The sequence below is a fragment of the Telopea speciosissima genome, chromosome 1, assembly GCF_018873765.1.
Source record: "Telopea speciosissima isolate NSW1024214 ecotype Mountain lineage chromosome 1, Tspe_v1, whole genome shotgun sequence".
Classification (NCBI taxonomy): Eukaryota; Viridiplantae; Streptophyta; class Magnoliopsida; order Proteales; family Proteaceae; genus Telopea; species Telopea speciosissima.
In genome coordinates, this window is record NC_057916.1 from 39,905,422 (window position 1) to 39,928,691 (window position 23,270).

The window sequence follows — 23,270 nt, forward strand, 5'->3', positions numbered from 1 at the left end:
ACAACCAAGCACCTTCAAAACTAAACCCCCACATTTTGCCCAACTTCCAATCCATTCACATCAGGACACATCTCCTCCGCATCAGCGTGAACTACTCCATATAATCTCCTATCTTTTTGAATGCCAGCCTGGCCAATACCCCAAAACCGCTTTACAATACCCTTATCCATAATTACATCCTCTTCAATTCCCACCGGTTCCTCCTCAATCCCTTTCAACACGGAAAACTGATTACCAATCTTAGTTTTCACATTCTTTACCTTCCCGTTAACTCCATTGTCTCTCCTAATTTCATTGTGGAAACTCCAACTTTTCTGTTGAAGCATGGATTCTCCATGGGCGCTTACTTCAATTGAATTCAAAATTAAATTCAAATTCTGATTTTGAAGATTTGAAAAATCAGCCTGGGTACCAATTGTACCTCCATCCACCAGAACAGGCGGAGCACCACATCCAGCCACCCGTAAAGACTGAGCATCACCCGAGTTCACATTAACACCACCTTCTGGCACCACCAATTTAGGCATCGAACCTCCATCCGACACCTCACCTCCAGCAACATCAGAACTTAATTCTGCCTTCTCAGCATCTTTCTCTTACTGGACTGAAACACCCTTCTTGATCCTCCATTCCCTTCGAATTGTCGAGCTACTTTGCAGTCAACACTGAAAAGATACATGCCCAAAGACCCTACATGTTGTGCACATGGACCGAGAACTCGCAAGATCTCGCCGAGATTCTTGGTTTTTTACAAAAGCGAGTCGAGATGGGCATCGAGTCATAAGATTACAATTTCTCGCCGAGATCTCGCCATTTAAAAAAGCGAGTCGAGATGGGTATCGAGTCATAAGATTACAATTTCTTGTCGCCATATCTCGGTAGGTTTCTCGTTTCGGGTGAGATGGGAAATGATTGAAAAAAAATTCAAAAACTCGCCAAGATCTCGGGTCATGGGGCATGGTTTCGGGTCTCGGGCCATGTTTTTGACCCATTTCACTTATCAAAAGAAGCCATGTCGACAGAACTCGGCGAGTTCTGTTACGAGGCCTCTTTAGCTCTCTCTTCTCACTTCTTCTCTCAAATCCTCTCTTCTACTCTTCATTTTTTGCATGGATTGAAAGCTTTGGAAGGTGATTTTGCTGTCAAACTGAAGATTGAAACTCACTTTTGCAAGATTGATCAAGTTTTTGAAGGATTTTTTAAAGGTAACCCATTTTCCCTAAATCTATTTTTTTTCAAAAAAAATTGATGAAATCTTGGTAGATTCATGTGATTTTGAGTTCTGTTGCACAACTTTGGCCGATCTATCACTTGACGGAGTCCCATTTTTTTTTTTGGTTATTAAATTTTTTATTATAATTTCTGGAAAAAAAATTAATTTTTTCAAAAAAGAAATTGAAAAAAATAGGATAAATACTAATTGTTTGGATGTGATTTTCATATATGTTAGACAAGTTTGCATGCTCTACAGCCTCATGCAGTCATTTTTTTTTTTTTTTTTTCACCCATTAAAAAAAATATTTTTTTTTTTCAGATTTAATAATAATATTATTAAAATGTTTAAAAAATATATAAAATTAAGAAAAAATACCTGTTTTTGTTGGAAAGTTATGCACAACATATGTACATAATGTCCAACTTCAAATGGTGTCAAATACATCATTATGTTATAATATTTTATACTTGAAGGTATAATTATTTTTAATAAAAATTGTAAATATTATTTAGAATTAAGAAATAAATACTAGGGTTAGGGAATAAATAAGAGATAGGTATTTGATTGTTCTAGTAGCTTCATATTATGTTTAATAGTTATGAATACAATACTTTAAGTGTTTAATACTTTACTTTAAATCTGTAATAGTTACTAATACATGTTTTTTTATGTAACAGTGTAAAAACTAAGATATTTCTTACACAATGGGGGATATAGCATGGCTACATGGAGTCCCGATGTCTGAGGACAAAAAGAAGTCAAAGTGTAACTACTGTGGAAAGATTCTAAATTCTGGAGGAGCAACTAGGTTAAAGCAACATTTGTCTGGTACAGGCAAGGATGTTGCCTCATGCCGAAATGTTCCGAGCTAAGTGAAATTGGCAATGGCACAAAACTTGAGAGGAGTACGAACAAAGAAAGCTGAGAGGGAAAGACAACAAATAGCTTTTGATGAGGCAATCCTAGAGAGGCCTGGTGTAGAGATCCGTGGAGGAGTAGGAGATGATACTGAATATAGGCCTACACCTGGTGAGTTCGAATCAGAGGCTAAATGGAGGATTTACCAGCAGACTTTGGCAGAGAGTAGGCAAAGTTTTCATTTTGAGAATATAAGAGCATATGAGCAAGCAAGAGGAGCTGGTGGATCTGGCTCAGCTGCACCAATGCAAGAAGATGAGAGGAGGAGAAGCACTGGCACAAGAGATATCCCACGGCCCCAAGCCCGACCACAAGCACGTTCCCCATATACCATTTTTTAGCAGGATCCATCTACCTTTAGGCAACAAGATGCCTACCAGCCAACCATCTCGCAAGTGTTTGGTGGTAAACAAGAGGAAGCACAGAAAGCCTTCAACAATTTCATGCTGTACAATGGCATTCCAGCTAATGTAGCACAAGGAACATATTATAATGCATTCCTTGACGCTGCAGGGAGGGCTGGCCCAGGATGGAAGGGGCCTACACCATATGAGTTATATAATGTATATTTGCCTCAAGAGGTAGAGGAGCTGAAAGAGTACATAGAGGGTCTGAAGCCAAGGTGGGACACATATGGGGTTACTCTTATAGCTGATGGTTGGACTAGACCTACTAGACAGTCTATTATAAATTTCATGGTGAGTTGTAATGGGAAGATTGTATTCTTGAAGTCTGTTGATGCATCAAAGCATGTAAAGGATGCATCATACTTGTATAAGCTACTGAAGCAAGTGGTGAAGATATAGGAGCAAAGAACGTTATCCAAATTGTGACGGATAACGGTTCTAATTTTAAGAAGGCTGGAGAGAAATTGATGAACAAGAAGAGTAAGAGGATCCGCCGCCTCTTTTGGACTCCATGTGCAGCCCATTCTATTGATTTAATGCTGAAGGACATGGGGAAAAAAGCTTTGGTGGCTGGGGTGGTCAATAGGGCAAGGCAAGTGACCAACTTTGTGTATAACTATGGTTATACTTTAGCCATGATGAAGGAAAAATGCAAGGGGGATTTAGTGAGGCCTGGTGTCACTCGATTTGCCACCAATTACATTGCATTGAAGAGCTTTCAGACAAAGGTGATAGGTCTGAGGTCAATGTTTGCAAGTGAACAATGGTTTGGTTGGCAAGGTTCTAGGACAGAAGAAGGGAAGGCAGCACAACAGACCATTGCAAGTGATCAATTTTGGAAGGACTTATATAAAGTTGTTGCCATATTAGAGCCAGTGGTGGCAGTACTAAGGATGGTTGACACGGAGAAGAAGCCTACCTTGCCCCACATATATGCTGCCCTGGAGAAGACGAAGGAAATGGTCCAAACTGCAATATCCCGAAGTGTTTGGTCATATATTATTAACATCATTGATGAGCGATGGGAGAAGCACTTGAGTCATCCATTGCATAAAGCTGGTGAGTTCAACACTTCAACATACTTTAAACTTTATATGAGTTTTTACATTTACATATTCAAAACTCAAAAGTATTAAGTCACTAACAACTTATATTTGTAGTTTCCCCGCTACTAGCATACTATTTGAATCCAAAGTACCAGTACTCGCATAATCTTGGGCTAGACACGGATTTGTTAGTGGCAGTTCAAACTGTTATTGAGAAGTTGGAGGCCAATGCCAAGACACAATCTGACTGCAATGATGAGGTGAGAGTATGGGACTTTGGTACTTTGGTAGTAAGTAAAGGAATGTAATTACTAAATAGCAAATACTAATGCCTCTAACACTGTTTGAAATTTATAATGAAAATAGATCAAATTCTTCAGAGAGGCCTCAGCAAGTTTCAGTCGAAAAGCTGCAGTGGAGGGTAGACAAAAGTCAGACCCTGGTAGGTGGCAATGTGGCATGACATTACATTTATGAATTATAATTTTATCCCTTTAGAATGCACATATTCTTAATATTTTATGTTTATAATGCAGCTGACTGGTGGGTGTTTTATGGTACAAGTTCACCCAACCTAAGGAAGGTAGCAGTCAAAGTGCTCTCACAAACTTGTTCATCCTCTGGGTGCGAGCGCAACTGGAGTACATTCGCAATGATACACTCAAAGAGGCGGAACAGATTGGGTAGTCAACGACTAGAGCAGCTGGTGTATGTGCATTATAATATGAGACTAAGGATGAGGCACATACGTGAAGAATTTGAGACCAATGACAAAGATCCCATCGAACTAGCCAACATATTCCAGGAGGACTCTGATGATGATGAGGATCCCCTATTCCAGTGGGTGAGGGATCGTGGTACACCAGAGATGGATGAGCCTAGAGGTAGGCCCGACTCCCCCATTGCGTCCGTAACCGATACAGATGTTGACGACTATATGTCGTAAGAGGGGCGTGCACATTTAGAGTCACCGAGACCTTTTGAGACTACAACAGGAACTGCTCCTGATGATAATGGTGGTGATGGTGGTGATGGTGATGGTGATCGTGATGACCCTGCTGGTGGTGATGCTGGTGGTGGTGGTGGCATGCAGAGTGGTGGTTATTATGATGATTGTCATGAGGGGATGCGCGAGCAATACCAGCATGAAGTGGGAACGCAGGAGGACCCTGTGCGTTTCACAGGTGAGGCTCAGTTTACACATGCCACACAAGATCAAGACTATGGTAGCCACAGACAAACATACAAGAGAAGGACGGGTCGCAAACACAACCAACCTCAGCATGATGACACGAGTATGAACACCATGCTAGCAAGTTTTGGAAGCATGAGTATAGATATTGGTAGTGAGCATCAGTCGTGGCATTCATCTCAACCTCATCATCACTATGATTATGGTCAGGAGAGCACCGGTTCTGAATATAGTGCCTATGGTCAGTTTGGCCAGTCAACACATGAGTATGACTATCAAAGCAGTGGGTCTGGCATTAGGTCCACATTCCCAGTCCCATACATTCCTCAATATGACAGTAGCAGAAGCAGTGGATCTCACACTTCATGGCAACCGTCTCACGCCACTGTGCAACAGCTATACCCTAGGATAGGGGCCTTGCGATATGTGGATGACAACTCTTATATGACTGTTGTGGAGAACTATATGCAACAGTGGAGCAACAATATGTTATGGGAAGACTATGTGGGACAAGTGGGGAATGAATATGTTATTCAATCTCATTTTATGTGATGATAGTTGTAACTTGTAACATTGTTAAACTTAAGCAATTTGATGTATCATTTATTCACTTTAACATTTGTAATGCTTATTAAGTTGTTTTACTATTAATTGAATGTTTTGCTAGCTTTCTATTACTAAATTATGTCATTAATGTATATAGTATGGTATTTTAGTACGTCATCACCTACCAACTTAGGGTCCGATGTAAAAGTCCTATTTGGACTTTGTTTTTGCAAATTCTGATAATGCCATTGTGTTTAAATGGCCTAAAATAGGTTGTATACCAATTTTCAGACCCAAAAGAGGTCTAAAACCCACCGAGATGGGCTTCCGAGTTGGAAAAAAAAAATTACACAAAACTCGCCGAGATTTCGGCAAGATCTCGGCTCGACTCGGTTTTGGGCTGGGCCGAGATGGCTCCGAGACCCGATTTTTCGAACCTTGGTTGTGCACCGACATGGCTTCCAATCGTATTGAACCTCGGGTTCAAAGATTTTTGCCTTCTTCATCATGAACTGAAATTATATCTAGCAAATCCTTTTCTTTATGGCTGAAATCTCAACACAAATTCTAGCAAATGAGAGCCTCTTTGTCTTTAGTTCTCTTGTCAGTAGCTATCGGATTACCAAGGATACTACCAATGATACTCAAAGCTTCAGCAGTCCAATAGTGTAGAGAAAGATTTGTAACCCATACTGGGACAGAGCACAGATCAATCCTCTTCAAGCAAGTCTTTTGATTCCATGGATGCAGAAAAAGAGGTCTTCTTTGCACCACATACCATGGACCCCCTGATGCAGTATCAGTTGGCTGGTTGGACCAGCATGATAGGGTTTGGAGACCCACACCCAAACAGAACCGATCCAATGGGTTTTGGTCCAACAAGGGTTGGAATTAGTTTATTTAGTAGGTTGTTTATTTAAGTCTTTTATTTGTTTTGAGTTAGACAGAGTTACATACGTAAGAGTTAGATAGAGTTAAAGTTTGAGTTGCAAGTTATTTCAGAATCATAGTCTAACTAGGAGTCTTGTTATTTCTTTCTTTAAATACTTGCATGTAACCTAACAATGGGGATAGTGAATTGAATAGAAGTTTGAGTTTTATTCTGTGAGTGTGAATGTGTGATCTCTTTCCCCTTACCCTGCAACTTTTCCCTTCTCCCATCCAGCCCTCCACCACACCCCTCTAGCACATTTGACTTGTCTTCGTCAACATTAAACCTAAAAAAAACAATCCACCGTCAAGTATGTTGAAGTTCTGTCCTATTGGATTATCATGGACCCTATTTGTTTTATTTTCAGTTGTTTAGATAGTTCTCACGCTGTGTGTGTGTTGGGGGGTGGGGGGGGGGGGGGGGAATGTCCCCACCGTGAGAAGTGTTAGTAGTTGCTAGTGTTTTCTTTTGTTAGTTTCCCACTTTGATTATGACTCTGTTTTGACATTATAAATAAACTTCCCTACCAGCGATAGATTTCATACTGAATCTATTGCTGGGAATGGTTATTCTCTCCTCTTCTATCCTTGACTTCTCTCCTATCTTGGTGGCTGATTGTTAGTTCTCTGCCCTGTTACATGGTACCAGAGCTTTAATTAGCCATCAAGAGATCCCACTCATCCCTGGCTTGAGAGTCTAGTTTATGATGATGGGTAACAACTAGGGTTCCCTTTTTGTTAGTTGGTTGCATCTATGTGCCACTGGATTACTTGAAGGCAGACATCTTCCTCAAGCTTGCGGTACCCTGTTTTCATGGTGGTTTTCAGAACTACAGAATCTGACTTACTTCTTAATTGACCTGCTGATTAAGCTGCAATTTTAGGGATTTGTTTCTCACCTATGAAGTGTTGTTTGATCATTATTTGAAGACATCAGACCTGCTGGTGTTGGATATTGGAAAATCCCCAATTCATTCCTGGTGGTAATCGTGTACTACCTCTTTTTTGTTGCTACATCCTTCTCTCTGATTACTTGCTTACCTAATTTAGGATATAGGTCACTGTTAGATTGCTTTTAGTATCTTATTCTGGTTCCTCACTCTTCATACGTGTGGATTACTGGATTCAATCTATTTTTGGTGAACTTCATTGCTCTCGGTTTTCATAAGCTGCTGATTCTTGAGTTGTTTATACAATGGCTGACCCCAAGCATCATTCTGATAATGTGAATATTCAAATCACAACTATTAAACTCAATGGAGTGGGTAACTACCTTCTATGGCCTCAGGCTGTCAAGGTATATATCAATGCCAAGGGTAAATTGGAGTATACCTTCTCTGACCCTCCTACCGCTGATTCCAAAGACACATCTGAGATCCAGGCTTATGATGAATGGATGCGGGAGAATGATACAATATTTGTCTGGTTATGGACATAGTTGTCACGGCGGTTAGGCGACCCAAGGCGGTGGAGAGGGTCAAAATTTAAGGCAACACCAACTAAGCGAACATGTCGTCCAAGGCGCCCGCCTAGGCGGCCAAGGCGCCCAAGTCGACCAAGGCGCCTGGACGCCTTGACAACTATGGTTATGGAACAGCATGGATCAGCCATTGCTGCCAATGTAATGTTTCATCCAACTGCTAAAGGCGTCTGAGATGACTTGAAGCGAACCTTCTCTCATGAGAAGAATATTCCTCGTGTCTATGATCTCTATGACAAACTGTTCTCTTTCAAGCAAGGAGACAAGTCCTTGAACGAATACTTTAATATCTATATGGGCATTCCCAAAGAACTCAACATCCATCAGCCACTCACCACAAATCTGGAACAACTACAACTTCAGAGGGAGGAATTTTTCGTAGCCAAGTTTATGGCAGGGTTGAACCTCGATTATCAGTCAATCAAAAATCAACTCCTTGCTGGTGAAAAGGTACCCTCTCTCAATGAGTCTTTTGCTTGCTTTCAACGCATTACTACTACGTCTCAGATTGATACCACCCCTTCTCCAAAGGAGAACTAGGCTTTTACTACTGGCCGTGGCCATGGATCTAACCTCCCTGGGAGGAGGCGTGGTTCAGGGGGTGGTTGTGGACATGGTGGTCGAAATAAAAGTGGCCAAAAGAGCTATCGACCTCTCGGACATTGTACTTACTGTGGCAAACCTAACACTATTGAAAATGTTGGGCAAAACATGGTCATCCAAAGTGGATTCCAAATTCAAGAATTCTGTTATCACATATGGTACTCCTGCTAAAGTGTCTTCTGATGACAACATTGGATCCACATCTAGAGGTTCTTCATCATGGTTTGTGTCTTGGGATGACTACAATCATTTATTGAAGCTCGTACAGAATCTCCAGCCGTCCACTGAAGCCACTTCATCCACTGCCTCTCTGGCTCACACAGGTACTTCAGCATTCCTTACATCCACCTCTTCCACTTCGTGGATCATTGATTCAGGTGCATCCAGTCATATGATTGGTAAGTCAGAGTTATTTTCGTCCTTGTCCAAGATATCTAATTCATCCCTTGTTATTCTGGTTGATGGATCCTTTACCACTGTGGTAGGTCATGCTGCAGTTTCCCCAACTGCATCTATGACATTGTCTTTTGTTCTTCACCAAATCTCTTAATTTCTCAATCAGCTTTTTTCCTTCCAACTGTGTTTTTCAAGATCTTCAGACACAAAGGACGATTGGTGGCGGGCGTGAACAGACCGGGCTCTACTACCTCCATGGCACTCAATTCTCTACTAATGGTGGTGTTGTTATTGCTGCTTGTGATGTTTCTCCTCTTCAATGACATTTTTTATTAGGGCATTATCTTTATCCAGGCTTCAACACATGGTTCCCAGTTGCAAGTCTCTGTCTCGTTTGGAGTGTGAAGCCTGTGAACTTGGGAAACATCATCGGTCATCCTGCTCGTTCTGTTTCATCAAGTCAGTCCTTGTTTTCTTTAGTTCATTCAGATATCTGAGGGCCATGTCGTGTTAAAAATAGATTAGGATTTTCATACTTTGTAACCTTTGTGATAAATTTACTCATGTTTAACATGGGTTTACTTGTTAAAGGATCGTTCTGAATCCTTGTCAATTTTTAAAGATTTTTATAATGAAACAAAAACTAAATTTGGTATTTCCATAAAAAATCTCCGTTCTGATAATGCCTTCAAGTATACTGAACGAGAAATTTATGCCTTCTATTCTGACTATGGTATGACTCACCAAACTAGTTGCTCCTATACCCCGCAACAAAATGGGGTTGTTAAACAGAAAAGCAGACACTTATTAGAGATTGCTCGTTCTCTAATGATTCACATAAATGCTCCCAAACACTTTGGGTATGATGCTGTTCTTGCAACTTGTTATCTAGTTAATTGGATTCCTTCGTTTTGGATAACAATTCACCCTTTTCCATTGTGTTTTCCCACTTGCCCTTATTTTCTCTCCCACCCAATGTTTAAAATCTCGTTTCGTTTCAGTACTTCGGTCTGACCGAAATATCCGAAATTCTGGATATTTCGGTCAAATATTGTATTTTTCTGCAAGGTTTCTGTAGGTCATTTCGGTGGGTTTTAGGCCAAGTTAAGGCCTAAAACTTGATGGAAACCCTATTTTAGGCTATATAAACACATGTAAATGTTCAAATTGCAAAAATAGTCATCCAAAGTGGTGTTTTGGATTTGCACCATTGATTGGCAGTATACAGTCGAATCCTAATGTATAACTTAGTTAATTACACAAACACATTGTTTAAGACGTAAAGTACTAGAGGACATAATAAATTAATAATTAATAAGCAATTTAAACAAGTAAATTCACTTGGAAACATAAAGTAAATGACTCATAACTTAAGTCATAATATTCAGTACAATAAGTCAATAAGACAATAACAAGATGACATCAAAATCCAAAATTCCCAATACAAGTGAAGTAGCCATCAAGTGGCTCAAATGTCTACTAATATTCTCATAATAATTACTCCGTCGTCCAGGATCGACCCCACTCATATTCTGATAGAGCCGACGTGCATTGTTCTCCGACTGTAGGACATATGAATGCCACATCAAAGTCTAGGAGAAGAAACGAGTGTAGTCATCCACACTTGCCATGAAAATTGATCATGTTTTTTTTGCAAAAAAATTTTTTTGTTTAAGAAAACGGTTTTACCTAAAATAGTGGAAAGGCTTCACTGATGTGCTAAGAAGGTCCAATGTTGACTCCCCGAAGTGCATCTGGCGTAGATGTGGTAAAGATTCGAAGAACAAAGCAAAAATCGCCGAAAATGAGTGAAGGATGAAGAAACAGGACCAAAAAAACGAAACATAGGCCCCTTGTGAGATCTCTGTCGCAATTTCGACCGAGAGTAACAAGATTTGGTCTGTTTACAAGGCAGCTTTGTAAACATCTTGCCGATATTTCGACGAGATGTTACAAAGTCTCGAAATCTCATGAAATGACTGAAATATCGGTCGAAATTTTGCATTTTTTCAATTCGAGCATGCATTTCATTTGACCATGTCGAGATACTCGAAATTCTTGACTGAGATATTACGAGTTTTTGTACTATGCTCCCACTGCGCATTTTTTTCGCTGTGTATGTTTTACTCATTTGCTACTGACGCAGTTGGGCATTGGAAAAATTAGAATTAAATTTTTTATTTTTTATTTCAGCCATGGATACAAGTAGTGTTTGAGTCAAAGTTGTTTTAGTTTTATAGTCCAATTAGAGTTGCAATTTTGTTTCGGATTAAGTTAGAGTTCAGTTCTGATTTCAGATTTTTTAAGATTCAAAGTAGGATTAGGATTTCTTTTGCTTAATACTACAAAATAGCATGTAACCCACGATGGGATTCAGTTTTGGATAAAGAAATTTCATTTGGTTTAGTTTGATGGCTGCCGTGAGCTCTGCATGCATCTCCTCCCACTTCTAATCGTTTCTTCTATTCTTCTTCTTCTTCTCTTATTTTCTATTTCTTCTTCATCTTCCCAATCTCAGGTTCTGTTTTAGCAGAAGAGTGTTCAATAGAGGGTTTGTCGGAACTCTTTCGGCAGAACTCAATTTGGTCTCATATCTTGATCGAAGGTAGTTCTTTCATGGGCGATCGGAACCCTGGAATTTCTTTTCCTAAACCCATCTCTGTTGTGAGCAGGTAAACCAGTTGTAGATCTGGTTTCCCTTTTACCACCATATCCAGTTCTGGAGTTGGTCTTTGTGTTGATGCTTGGTGATGCTAAGACTTGTAATCAGTGGAGAATCGAATCACCGCCCTTTGCCTAAAATATTGAGCTGATTGGATTCCTAACGAAGGAGTTCTCTTCATTGAACCTTGCTGGTTTTTCTGTTTGAAATTCTGGGTTTCTTTCTTTTGTCGAAGGTTGAAGAAGAAGGCTATTTTCCTTATTTGCAAGGACATAGTTCCCTATTTACTTTTTTTCAACCCTTGTTTCTGAGTTTTGTGTTGTTTTGTCCTTAATCTTTTTAAATTCCAAATTTGCTCCTACTTAAACACGTGAAACCCATTCACTTGTTTTCTCTTTTATAGTTGATTCCATTAAATTACAGTTCTGGCACTCATCCATTAAAATCTTCCATTAATTACCATTTTGCCATTGCTCTTGTGAGACTTCACATATTTACTATTTTGCCATCAACTTTGGATTTGAGTTCTTCTTTTCTTGGGTGGGCCCTTAAGCAACCCAATAAGGGTTATTCCAACCCGAGTCTGCATTAGCTACATCCTCATGTCGACAAGTTGTCTACCCCGGCTGTCAAGTGTATCTTTCTTGGGTATTCTCGTACCCAAAAAGGGTATAGTTGTTATGACCCACTCACTCAACGCCACTTTGTTAATGTTGATGTTACTTTTTTTCGAGAATATCCCATATTTTGTTCCCCCGGTGCCTAGATCTCCTCCACAAACTCATAATATTTGCCCCACCCGCCGCCCCCCCAATTAAACTATTCTTGTACCTTTTGAGAGCGTTCCATTGCAGGAATATCAACGGCGTAAGAGAACTGTGCCAGCCATTCCTAATCTGCCCATTGCTGTGTCTACTCCTTCGGCTGAAGTGCCCCCTACTCTGTTGGTTACTCCCACTGCAGATCCATCTGACTTATCTGTGGCTCTTTGTAAAGGTATCCGCTATTGCACTCAAAAATCCTTGGTTTCTTTACCCTATTGAACATTATGTTTCTATTTCTCACGTTCCCCCACCTTTACATAATCTTGCATTGTCCATCTCCTCGAACTCTACTCCTCGGACATCATGACAATCTCATCTTGGGTGGAAAGTGGCAATGGAAACAGAAATGGATGCCTTGGGGCATGTTTGGTTTGGTAAATCTGGGGAATGTATCTCTGTCGAATCGTAAATCTTATTTTTTTAAACTGTTTAGTTGAACTTTGTGTTGATTCGTGGACGAATCATGTGAACCCATAGAATGAGCATTTCTATTAAAAAGTGATTCTTGGCAGAATTCACCTAAATAGGTGCATTCTAAATCAAACCACATAATTCACCACTAATATAAAAACCCTCACTCTTGATAGATTCATCTTTATCGGGGTGCCCTACCTGCTCGTCCCCTTGCTCAAAAAGACTCGTTGGTGTGCTCGTCCCAAAGCCCAACGACATTGACAGGTTCGTCTTCTGCTCTATGTCTCTGCATCGCTCTTCTCTCTTTAGAACCATGATTCTGATTTAGGGTTTTTTGGTTTCAGATTTGAACCTATGTTTGGTTAGGGTTCCTGTTCAGGTTTAATAGCTGTTGGCATCCAGCAACCGAAACTCAAAACTTGAGGTCTTGTTCTGATTTGAACCTTCGGAGGTTTCCGACAGGTAATCTTCTCATCGATCTTCTTTTCAATTCACTATTGTAAGGTAATGTGGAAGTAGAATGCACTGATTCTATTTCCTACAAGAGATTTCTTTCTGGTTCCTGAAAATTTAGTGCTTTAACATGAAGTTTTGCTTTTAGGGTTTTTTTTTTTAGTTTGAATGAATTTTGGCATTTTAGGAGGGTGGCGAGTATGTGTTTTATCCTATACTCTGCTTCCATAGCCACTATATTCGGAACCGGTGCTCTCATGGCCGTACTGATAGTCATACTGAGGCTGAGATGCATGCCACAACTGACACTCACTGGTAGTATCTATGCTCATGCTTCCGAAACTTTCAAGCATGGTCTTCATACTCATGTCCTCATCCTGAGCTTCTTTGGATTTGTTGTACATGTAGCAAATTTGATGTTGGATGAAGCTTCTCCACGCAATCCGACGAATTTTCTGTGGAAAATGGGATCAAAACCATGCTAATTGGGTGTTATGGGGGTTCTTTGTCAAGACCAGCGAGAGTAGCGAGATCTCGACTGGTCTCGGTCGAGATCTGCACATTTTATATGGGCCAGGAACATAATGTAAACCAGCCATTTCGCCACTCATCTCGTCTTGCCATTCCAAAAGAGTGAGATATTAGCGAGATCTCTCCGAGTTCTTGTTCCATGCGTTTTGAAGGATTCCTCCTCATATTATAAATCCTGTTCAGAGCTTATAATATGGATGTAATTGGTAATGTCAGAGCTTGTAGGAACAAAAAAACTATTACAACCATTTCACATTTCATTGCTTACATATACATTGTTTCCATAAAAGTTCAGATCAGCTACTTGAAGAGATATAGGAGTGCTCCTTAGTGAACACAATAATGTTGTGACACATCAAAAGGGCACAGGTGTTATAGTAATTACATATGGGAAAGGAATGGTGGTCTAGGAAGTCAGGCAGCCCTTCTAGAAGTCTTTTCTATTCACTGATTTTAGCAGCTTAGTTTCAGCAGCAGCAGCCAAGTTTGTAATTTTTCACTTTCTAATTTTTTTCTCTAATTGAGTCTCTTTGTTTAAGTTTTCAGAAGACATAGCCCAAGACAACTACTAGAAGTCTTAGCTGAGTTGTGAGGTTCTAACTTTCAGTTTTTTAGGAAGCAAGTAGTTTTTAAATTTAGATTTAGAAAGTTTTCTTGCTTTGTGATTGAGCATTAAGATGGAAACTCTGCTCTATAAATATAGGTAAATAGCTACTGTAGTACACAATCGACATCAATACAAGCTGCTGCTAGTTGCAAAAACCTTATGGATTCAAGGGTATGTGTTTTGGGGTGGATTCCTCAATGGGCTGAATGGATTCCCCTCTGATTCCTTTTCTAATCTCTGCATTTACTTCTTCTAGCTGTTACTGAGCATTCCAATCCTAAGTTTTAACCAACTAAGGGTTAGGGTTTTCAGATAGCTCAGCAAACTTCTGGATTCAAGGGTGTGTGTTTTGTGTGATGCAAAAGCCTTGAATCCAAGAATTCTCCTTGACTAGAAAAGTGTATTATGTTGAGGGCAAAGGATATGCAATTTGCTTTTCTCAGTTCATGAAATCCAAATAAAGTTGCAGGAAGTTCTACAGGCACCTCAAAAGCCAAGCCAAAATTCTTATTTTCAAGTATATATTTTGAGAAAATGGTGCCTAGGTGAGAGCACAGATGGGAACTTCCTTTTGTTTCGATAAAGTCACAACCTTCATTTGATTTGTCATTTGAGTAAAGGGAAACCAAGAGACTATACAAAAAGCCTATAAAAAAAAAATGGAGTTCAAATCTTGCTTAAAGGAGCTCACATTTACTCATATATAATTCATTTGGGAATGGAGGAAAGAGTAGGAAGTGGAAAAGAGACTAGAAAAAAATCATAACCCTTTTTTTTTCATGAAAATAGCATGTATACAGTCGTTCACTCTGAAGGGTTGTCATAGCCTCTTGTTCAAGCCTTCATGCACCAAGGGTGTAATCTATGTAGTAGTTCAGTTATGAGATTATATTTTTAATATCTCAAACAAAATCTGTATTTCTATTTTATTTGAAACTTACAAATCATTTTTTTCTCTATAGTCTATACCAGAAATTACTTATCATATTGAGCTTATAGAAGCAACCAATATTATAGTTCTTTGAATCTTTCCTGTACACTAAATTTGGGGTATTTTAGAGCTATAAGTTCACATAAATGGGGTTGCCATTCTGGTTCTCACCCAGAGTCAGCGGATCAGGATCGTCTCCAGGGAGGCGTGCACCCAGGGTGCTGCAAGGGGGCATCCAGCGGCTGAGCTGCGCCGCACACATCTCGGCACACGCCTAGGGATGTGTGCGGCACAGCTCAACGGCTGGCAGCACCCTGGGTGTGCTGGGCTCCCTGGAGACGAGCTAAATTCAGAGTCAGTTGGCTTTGAACTTTTTACACGAAACCAGCTTTCCTCTCCCTTGAATATAGAATAACCGTCCCCTCAAAGTGGTAATTAGCATCACGTATTGTACAGTTTAACTGTAACCAGTGGTGGTAAGTCTTCTCCAATTATAGGACCTCTACTCTAGAGTACAGAGTCCATGGTCTAAAGTATAAAATTTGATCCATATTAGGATTATCGGGATGTCCCATGGCTTCTTGGTCTGCCAATGTAATTCCCATAAATTACATAGTTCGAGTTAGGAGTTTTTATGGTTTAAAATAATTAAAGTTATGGAATGGAATCGGTTGTAACTATTTCCCATATTTTACTTGGTTCTTAAATACACTCCACTGAAATATAACTGATTGCATATATTGGATTCTAGAACTTTAGGAATGCATCTTCCCAACATCATGAATGTCAAGGTTTGTGGCAAGGTCTCATGGTTATTTGTAAATTCCAAGCTCTACTTGATGGGTCTTTAGCTCAAATTGGTAGAGCATGTAATGACCCAGCCCCTCTATTGGCATGATATTATCCTCTCTGGCCCAATGGGCCTCGAGGCTTTAAAACGCGTCATACCAAGTAGAGGAGTCTACTCTTTATCAATAGCTCAGGATCTCCCTCCCTAGCCGATGTGGGACTAAGTTTGCACCCCCTCACCGATCTCCCAAAACCCCCTGGTACTAGGCCGTCTCTTGGTGGGGACACCTCACCGATCTCCCAAGCGGGCCGGTACTAGGCTGTATTCTTGGGGCGTTACATTCTCCCCCCCCCTTATGGGCACAGCGTCCCCGCTGTGGCCTCATCACCGGTGTCGGGAGTTTGCTCTGATACCACTATAATGACCCAATCCCTCTATTGGCATGATATTGTCCTCTCTGGCCCAATGGGCCTCAAGGCTTTAAAACGCGTCATACCAAGTAGAGGAGTTTTTCCATTATCAAATTGGTAGAGCATGTAATGACCCAGCCCCTCTATTGGCATGATATTGTCCTCTCTGGCCCAATGGGCCTCAAGGCTTTAAAACGCGACATACCAAGTAGAGGAGTCTACTCTTTATCCATAGCTCAGGATCTTCCTCCCTAGCTGATGTGGGACTAAGTTTGCACCCCCTCACCGATCTCCCAAAACCCCCTGGAACTAGGCCATCTCTTGGTGGGGACACCTCACCGATCTCCCAGGCGGGCCGGTACTAGGCCGTATTCTTGGGGCATTATAGAGCACTTGGAACATGAGCATATTCTAGGGATGGTGGTTCGAATCTATCAAGGCCATTTTTTATTCAACTGTTCATAGCATACTTAGTTATGGCAATAATCCACACAATCCCAAGTGGTTTTTTTCCATTATCTTTTTCTTTCTCTCACATCAATTTCTTTCTTTGAGATATATAGATCACAAGAAGATGTCAAGTGGTGCTTTTCTTTATCTGTCTATCTATGTAGTTTTGTTGTGCAGGTAGTGTTGCTCTTCAATCTCTTGACAAAGTTTGTTCTTCTGTGCAAGAAGTGAGATATCATTCTTCAAGAATGATGTATGCTTGAATGTAGGCTTCAATGAGCTAAAGTTCATGACTCAATGTTATCCACTTGTACTTTCATGTTGATGTTGAACAATTTTACTTTTGTAATGCATGTCGTTTGAATTTAGATGTTGGTTTTAATGTAAATGTTAAAGTTGTCAATATTATTTTAGGTGGGCATTTGCACAAGGACCAGATCTCCCCTATAATGCAATGTTGTGGCACTGTAGGTGGGCATTGGTCAGGATCTAATGAGATGGAGACAAGCTCTTTTCTCATGGTTGGTGACCCAAGGACTGTTTTTCTTGCATATGTTGGGCTGGAATTAATGTATTGAATGACAGAAACATGGGAACCAAACAGTTTTTCAGTCGGATTCCAGATGAATCCAACTGACAGACTCAAGGTAACCAAACATTTTTTCAAGAAGATTCAGGTCACCGAATCAGGGTAACCAAATAGTTAATCTGGCACGAGAACAAATCTGCAGGAAGTCTCTCTATGGAATTATGGCCAAAATCAATACAGGAACCTACAGAATTAGCGAACCAAACACCAGCTAATGTAGTCCTAGGTAGGAGTACTCCCACTAGGAACCAGGGTAATAGGATCTCTTAACAAGGCTGGCCGATTGGGACAGCTTAGGCTAATTAGGGCAAAATTAGGGTTATGGTTAGGGTTTCGACTTAGGGTTTTATTTGATAATGATGTGCAGAATTTTATGAGTCTAATGGTATAAGTTGGATCAAATTTGGTTGAGGTTGGAATTCTAGGGTTTTGGGTAGGATGCCTTATGAAAATGGACTGTTTGTAAGATCTAGGGTTTAGGGGCAGATTTTAGGAAAGAGGTTTATAGGGTATTAATGGGCAGGTCTAAGGGGTTATTTTGGTATAAAGAAGTTAGGGTTTGGATGAGTTACAAAATTCTACAATTTAGGGCAGAATTGGATTTAGGGTTTTAGGGTTCTAATGGATCTATGGATTAATGGAAGGGGTGATAATAGGAGTAGATGGAGCTTAGGTTAAAGGATTAGAAGAAGAAGGTTAAATGCTGAATTAATAAACTACTTACTTGAAAGATTAAATCTTCAATGGTAGCAGCTTTGAAGAACTAGAAGAAGGACCTCCCGATCTACAAGATGCAAGGAGTCGATCGGAGTCCACCAATCCCTTCACCTTGATATTACCCACAAGGTAGCCTTGATATTACTCACAAGGTTCACTCAACAAGGCAGAGCAGCAGCTATGGCAGCAAACAAAAGCTTTTTCATTAATCAAATTCGTGTACAATGTTGGCCTCCCTTACAAACTTATATAGAAGACTCAAAAATAGACTTAGACACTAAAAAGGAATGCCTAACCTTATCCCTAACCTATTAGGCAACTTAAACTGACTAGGAAACTCAAATAGACTCAAAATAGAGTCCTAATGACTTAAAACAACTTAAACTACTTAAAATAAAGAAGATTCCCTAGTAGCCAATAGGATATAAGAACCTCTTAGCCAATAGGATCACTTCACTTAAATTAGACCAATTGAACCAATTGGATGCAACCAATTTAAACCGGTTCAATTAAAAACACAAAATAAAAACTAAGTATTGGGCTAATCCCGTATGCAACCTATATACCCCTATTTCAGGCCCACTAAAGTGGCCTAATACATAGAAAACCCTTGGGATCAAAGGCCCAACATGTATGTAACTCAACCCTAGACTTATTCCCAATGAAACAAGCCTTATTTGATGATGAATCTGCATCACCAGCTTAATATTTCGTCAAACAAGGACCCCGGTTGACTTACCTCTTGGTAAGGATCTTGTACGTTTTCACTGGATATACACCATTACGTATAATCCGGAAGTATCCGTTGAATGGTTGAAAGATCATTCGGTTGCCAAGGGTTTCACTCAGACATATGCGGTGGATTACTTTGCGACGTTCTCATTGTTGCTCGTCTCAAATCAATTTGTGTTATTATATCTTTGGTAGTGAATTTGAATTGGCAGCTCTACCAACAAGATATCAAGAATGCATTCTTGTACAGTGACTTACAGGAGGAGGTCTATATAGAGCAACCTCCCAGATATATGTTGCTCAGGGGGACCATTCTCCCAAAGTTTGCAAATTGCACAAAGCTATTCGCGGATTGAAACAGTCCTCTTGAGAATGGTCTGAGAAGTTAAGCTCCATCGTTAATCAGTGTGAATTTTCAGAGTGTTACTCTAATCACTCCATTTTAGGTGGTAGTCCTAGTTGTTTATGTCGATGATATTATTGTATCTGGTAATGATACATCTGATATTGCAAAAGTTAAGTGTTTTCTCCATCAACACTTTCAAATGAAAGACGGGTTCTCTCAACCAAGGTTTAAAGTATCAGTATCGGGTATCGTATCGGGTATCGTATCGGTCGGGTGATTTCAAGAGACGTATCATATCGTATCGTTTTGGAGATACGTATCAAACAATACATATATGCATAGAAATGGTTAAGATATAGATGGAAATACACTTTTGGAACAAAAAACAGTATAAATAAGCAATATATAACAAGTGTCATGCATAAACACTAAAATGGTGAATAATGTATAACCAAACAAGTGTATAAATTAAAATGGTTATAAAAGATGAGGTTTCTTACATGTTGTAATCGTCTATAGCCATGAAAAGTATTGGATGATGCAAAGGATGATGTTGTAGCACTCCTTGATTCATTTTTTAGTTTAAAAGTGTGAAAAAACAAGATTATATACAAGATTTTAGACTCTTGGACTCTTGGTTGAGAGTTTTCCTTCATTTTTTCATTAGATTACGAGTTATATCAAGTCTGTGAGTGAAAATGGTTTTTTATGGAATGTATCGATGCTAATGGTATGTATCGTTTCGTATCGGTGTGTATCATTTTGTATCGGTACGTATCGTTGTGTATCGTATATGTATCGAGCTGCATTGACCGATAAGTATCGATCCATATCGATTCGTATTAAACCACCCACAGAACCCTTTACTAGACGTATCGATGGTATCGATATGTATCAGCCGTATCGTATCGTATCGTTTCGTATCGGTCTGTATCGGTCGATACATTTCGATACAATTCGAGACAATTCATTTTTTTTTTAAAAAAAAGAGACGTATCGGCATGTATCGTATCGGTATCGACCGATACCGATACATATCAGTCCGTATCATATCGTATCGGTCGATACTTTAAAACATGCTCTCAGCTACTTTCTTGGCATCGAAATTTTCCATAGCAAGAAAGCGGTTTGAACCATTTTATACTCCTATGGATCCGCATCAAAAGTTTGGCACAGAAGAGGGTGAGGTGTTTGAAGATTCTCACCACTACCGACGACTTGTTGGGAAGCTCATATATTTAACTATTACTCAACCTGAAATTTCATTTGCAGTGGGTGTTGGTCAATCAGTTTATGCAGACACCTAAGCAAATCCACTGGGATGCGGCTTGTCGTATTTTAAGGTACCTAAAGGGTGCTCCAGGAAAGGGTCTGATTTACAAACCTCATCAGAGTATTGATATTATTGGGTTTTCGGATGTGGATTGGGCTGGTGACGATAGGGATAGGAGGTCTAACACTAGTTACTGTACTTTTGTGGGTGGTAACCTAGTTTCATGGTGCAGCAAGAAGCAAACTAGTGTTGTTCACTCTAATACTGAAGTAGAGTATCTAGCTATGGCTCATACTACTGCTGAATTGATGTGGTTGAGATCTCTTTTTCAAGAGTGGGGTTTTCCAATTGATCAACCATTCAAGATGTGTGATAATCAAGTTGCAATCTACATCGTTAGTAATCCCGTGTTTCATGAACAGACGAAACATATTGTAGTTGATTATCATTTTGTGTGAAATGTTGCTTTAAAGAAGCTGATCATTACTCCTTTCATGTCTTATGCTGATCAGTTGGCTGATCTTTTTACGAAGGCTCTCTTTTGCCCTACTTTCTAGAGGTGTTGTTCCAAGCTGGGCATAGGAGATTTGTATGCTCCATCTTGAGGGGGGAATGTTAAAGTTTTGTCCTATTGGATTCTTGTGGACTCTATTTGTTTTATTTTAGTTGTTTATAGATAGTTCTCATGGTTTTTTTTGGGGTGGGATGTCCCCACCGTGAGAAGTGTTAGTAGTTGCTAGTGTTTTCTTTTGTTAGTTTCCCACTTTAATTATGACTGTTTTGACATTATAAATAAACTTCTCTACCAGCGATAGATTTCATACTGAATCTATCGCTGGGTTTGATTCTTATCTTTTCTCTTCTCCTTGATCTTCTCTCCTATCTTGGTGGCTGATTGTTAGTTCTCTGCCCTGTTACAAAGTAAATTAACATCCACTTGGCCTAAGATTCTCCATTGCTTCAGCAAGATTTCTTTTTGTAAATTTGAATGACGGTCTTCGACCAATAAAGTAGCCAACCAGCGTATTCCCCTAACACTTCCTCAACAACATGAGAAGTACACTGTGCAACAGATCATCCATCTAACACAGCTGGTTCCTCAAACTTGAGATCAAAACCTTCTTTCTTCACTGACAAAATAGAGGGAAAAAATGAAGCCCATGAAACACCAACCTTTTTTGGCACCAGATGCATAACCTCCCCCTTCTCCCACCCTCTTACTGACCAAAACAGTCACTCCTAAACCCAAACCACCATCACCCCCATCCTCAGAGAGCACCCCACCCTGAGCAGCACCATAACCAACAGATTCTCATCCTCCCTCAGATCCTTCAATGGAAGAAGATGAAGGCCCAAGCCTAGGCTATTAGCTTCTTCGCCATGACAGCCCAGCTTGTCCTCTAGTTCTTCAATCGTAAACACATGGGGAGTTTAGACACTCCATAAATTGAACTGTCTATTCAATGACGGGTCCTTTGGAATCATGCACACAGACGGATAGATTAGATTTCTGGTTGCATGCAACGAAGCAAGTGAAAAGAAGTTTGGATAAGTTTAATGAAACACTAACAGATTTAGTACAGAGAACCTTTGGCACACCAGGCTCCAAAATAAAATACAAAGTCGCACAATTGGTAAATGAATCTAATATCAAACATAAAGATATTAACTCTAACAAAAAATAATATGACAAAATTTCAATAAGTAGCGAACAATTTCCTGAAACAAAGTGTGGCGGGGAACACAAACAAAAGTAGGCAATGAAGCAAGTCATGTTCAAGAGGTAATCATTGAAATACCCATACCTGTGGAAAGACCTCTTGCAGAGATCGAAAGACTGAACTGAAACCCATATATGAGAGCTATTAATTCTGCACAAAAATATACAGGATCAATGGTTTCTTATTTTGGCATGGGAATAGTTACAGACATAAGTGACAAAAAAAAAAAAAAAAAAAAAGAATCCACCAGGGAAGAAGAGTAAATTTTGCAAAAGAAAGAGTTATCAGTCGGAAGAAAGAGATAAGGAATACCCAGAGTCGAATCACAAAATAAACTGAGAAGGGGGAAGAGGATAAGAAATTCAATGCCATAACAATGATTGTATTATGGTTCTAAAAGAAAATTGGATAAACACCGAAACCCTAAAAGGAGATATCAGAAAACTAACCTCAGCAAGCAAGCTTTCGATCTCTCACAGGTGTGGCTGCAATCAACTTTCTGGTTTCTCCGGGAGAAGACGCAACGAGAAGGGTAGAGCGAGAGAGGTTCCAACGATGTAGTAAGCATTTAGCGCCTTGTATTTGTAATCTTCGTCTCGAACAGAGAGTCCGACGTAAGTGGAACATCTACGGCAGAGGAGCCATTGAGCAGACAAATGTTATCACAACAGTGGCTTTCAACGGTTAGATTGGAATCTTTAAGTCGGAAAATTTGGAGAGGCGTATGCACTGTGGGAGCATTGTGACTTTTTCTTTTTTTTGGTAAACCGGGAGTCTGGGACCATTGTGATTTGGTAGGTGAGTTTAACCCTACTTCGTATTATTTAAATGGCGGTGTGAGGATCATTTCCCTCACTCTCTTCATATGAGACAGTGGGAGTGGGGGCTACATTAACACTCTTTCTCCTCTTTGATCACATGAGTAAGAGTTTAAAAGATTTGGATAGAACCAGCTTGCTCGGTTGATTTGAATCGGAATCAGTCAAGATTGATCCTGATTCTAGCCAATCCAACTCATTCAATCCCCTTCCAAAAAATAGGGTTAGAGTATATTTGGGTTGATTTTTATCAATTCGTGATTGATTC

The 23,270-nt window shown here is 39.8% G+C and overlaps 1 protein-coding gene across 2 annotated transcripts in view; it reads right to left on the reverse strand.

The window, feature by feature from the left end:
- The window catches only part of LOC122663339, a 35,153-nt gene extending 12,436 nt beyond the window's left edge, over positions 1–22,717 (reverse strand). Inside the window, exons 1-2 of one of the 2 annotated variants that reach the window (XM_043859019.1) lie at positions 22,634–22,717; positions 22,269–22,334 (exon numbers count right to left, since the gene is read on the reverse strand). In XM_043859019.1, coding sequence (XP_043714954.1) covers positions 22,269–22,316 — 48 coding nt within the window. In that variant the 5' untranslated portion in view covers positions 22,317–22,334; positions 22,634–22,717. Of the gene's footprint in view, positions 1–22,268; positions 22,336–22,633 lie in introns of both variants that reach the window. The other variant, XM_043859026.1, reaches the window with a different exon arrangement.
- Positions 22,718–23,270: the final 553 nt, after the last annotated feature.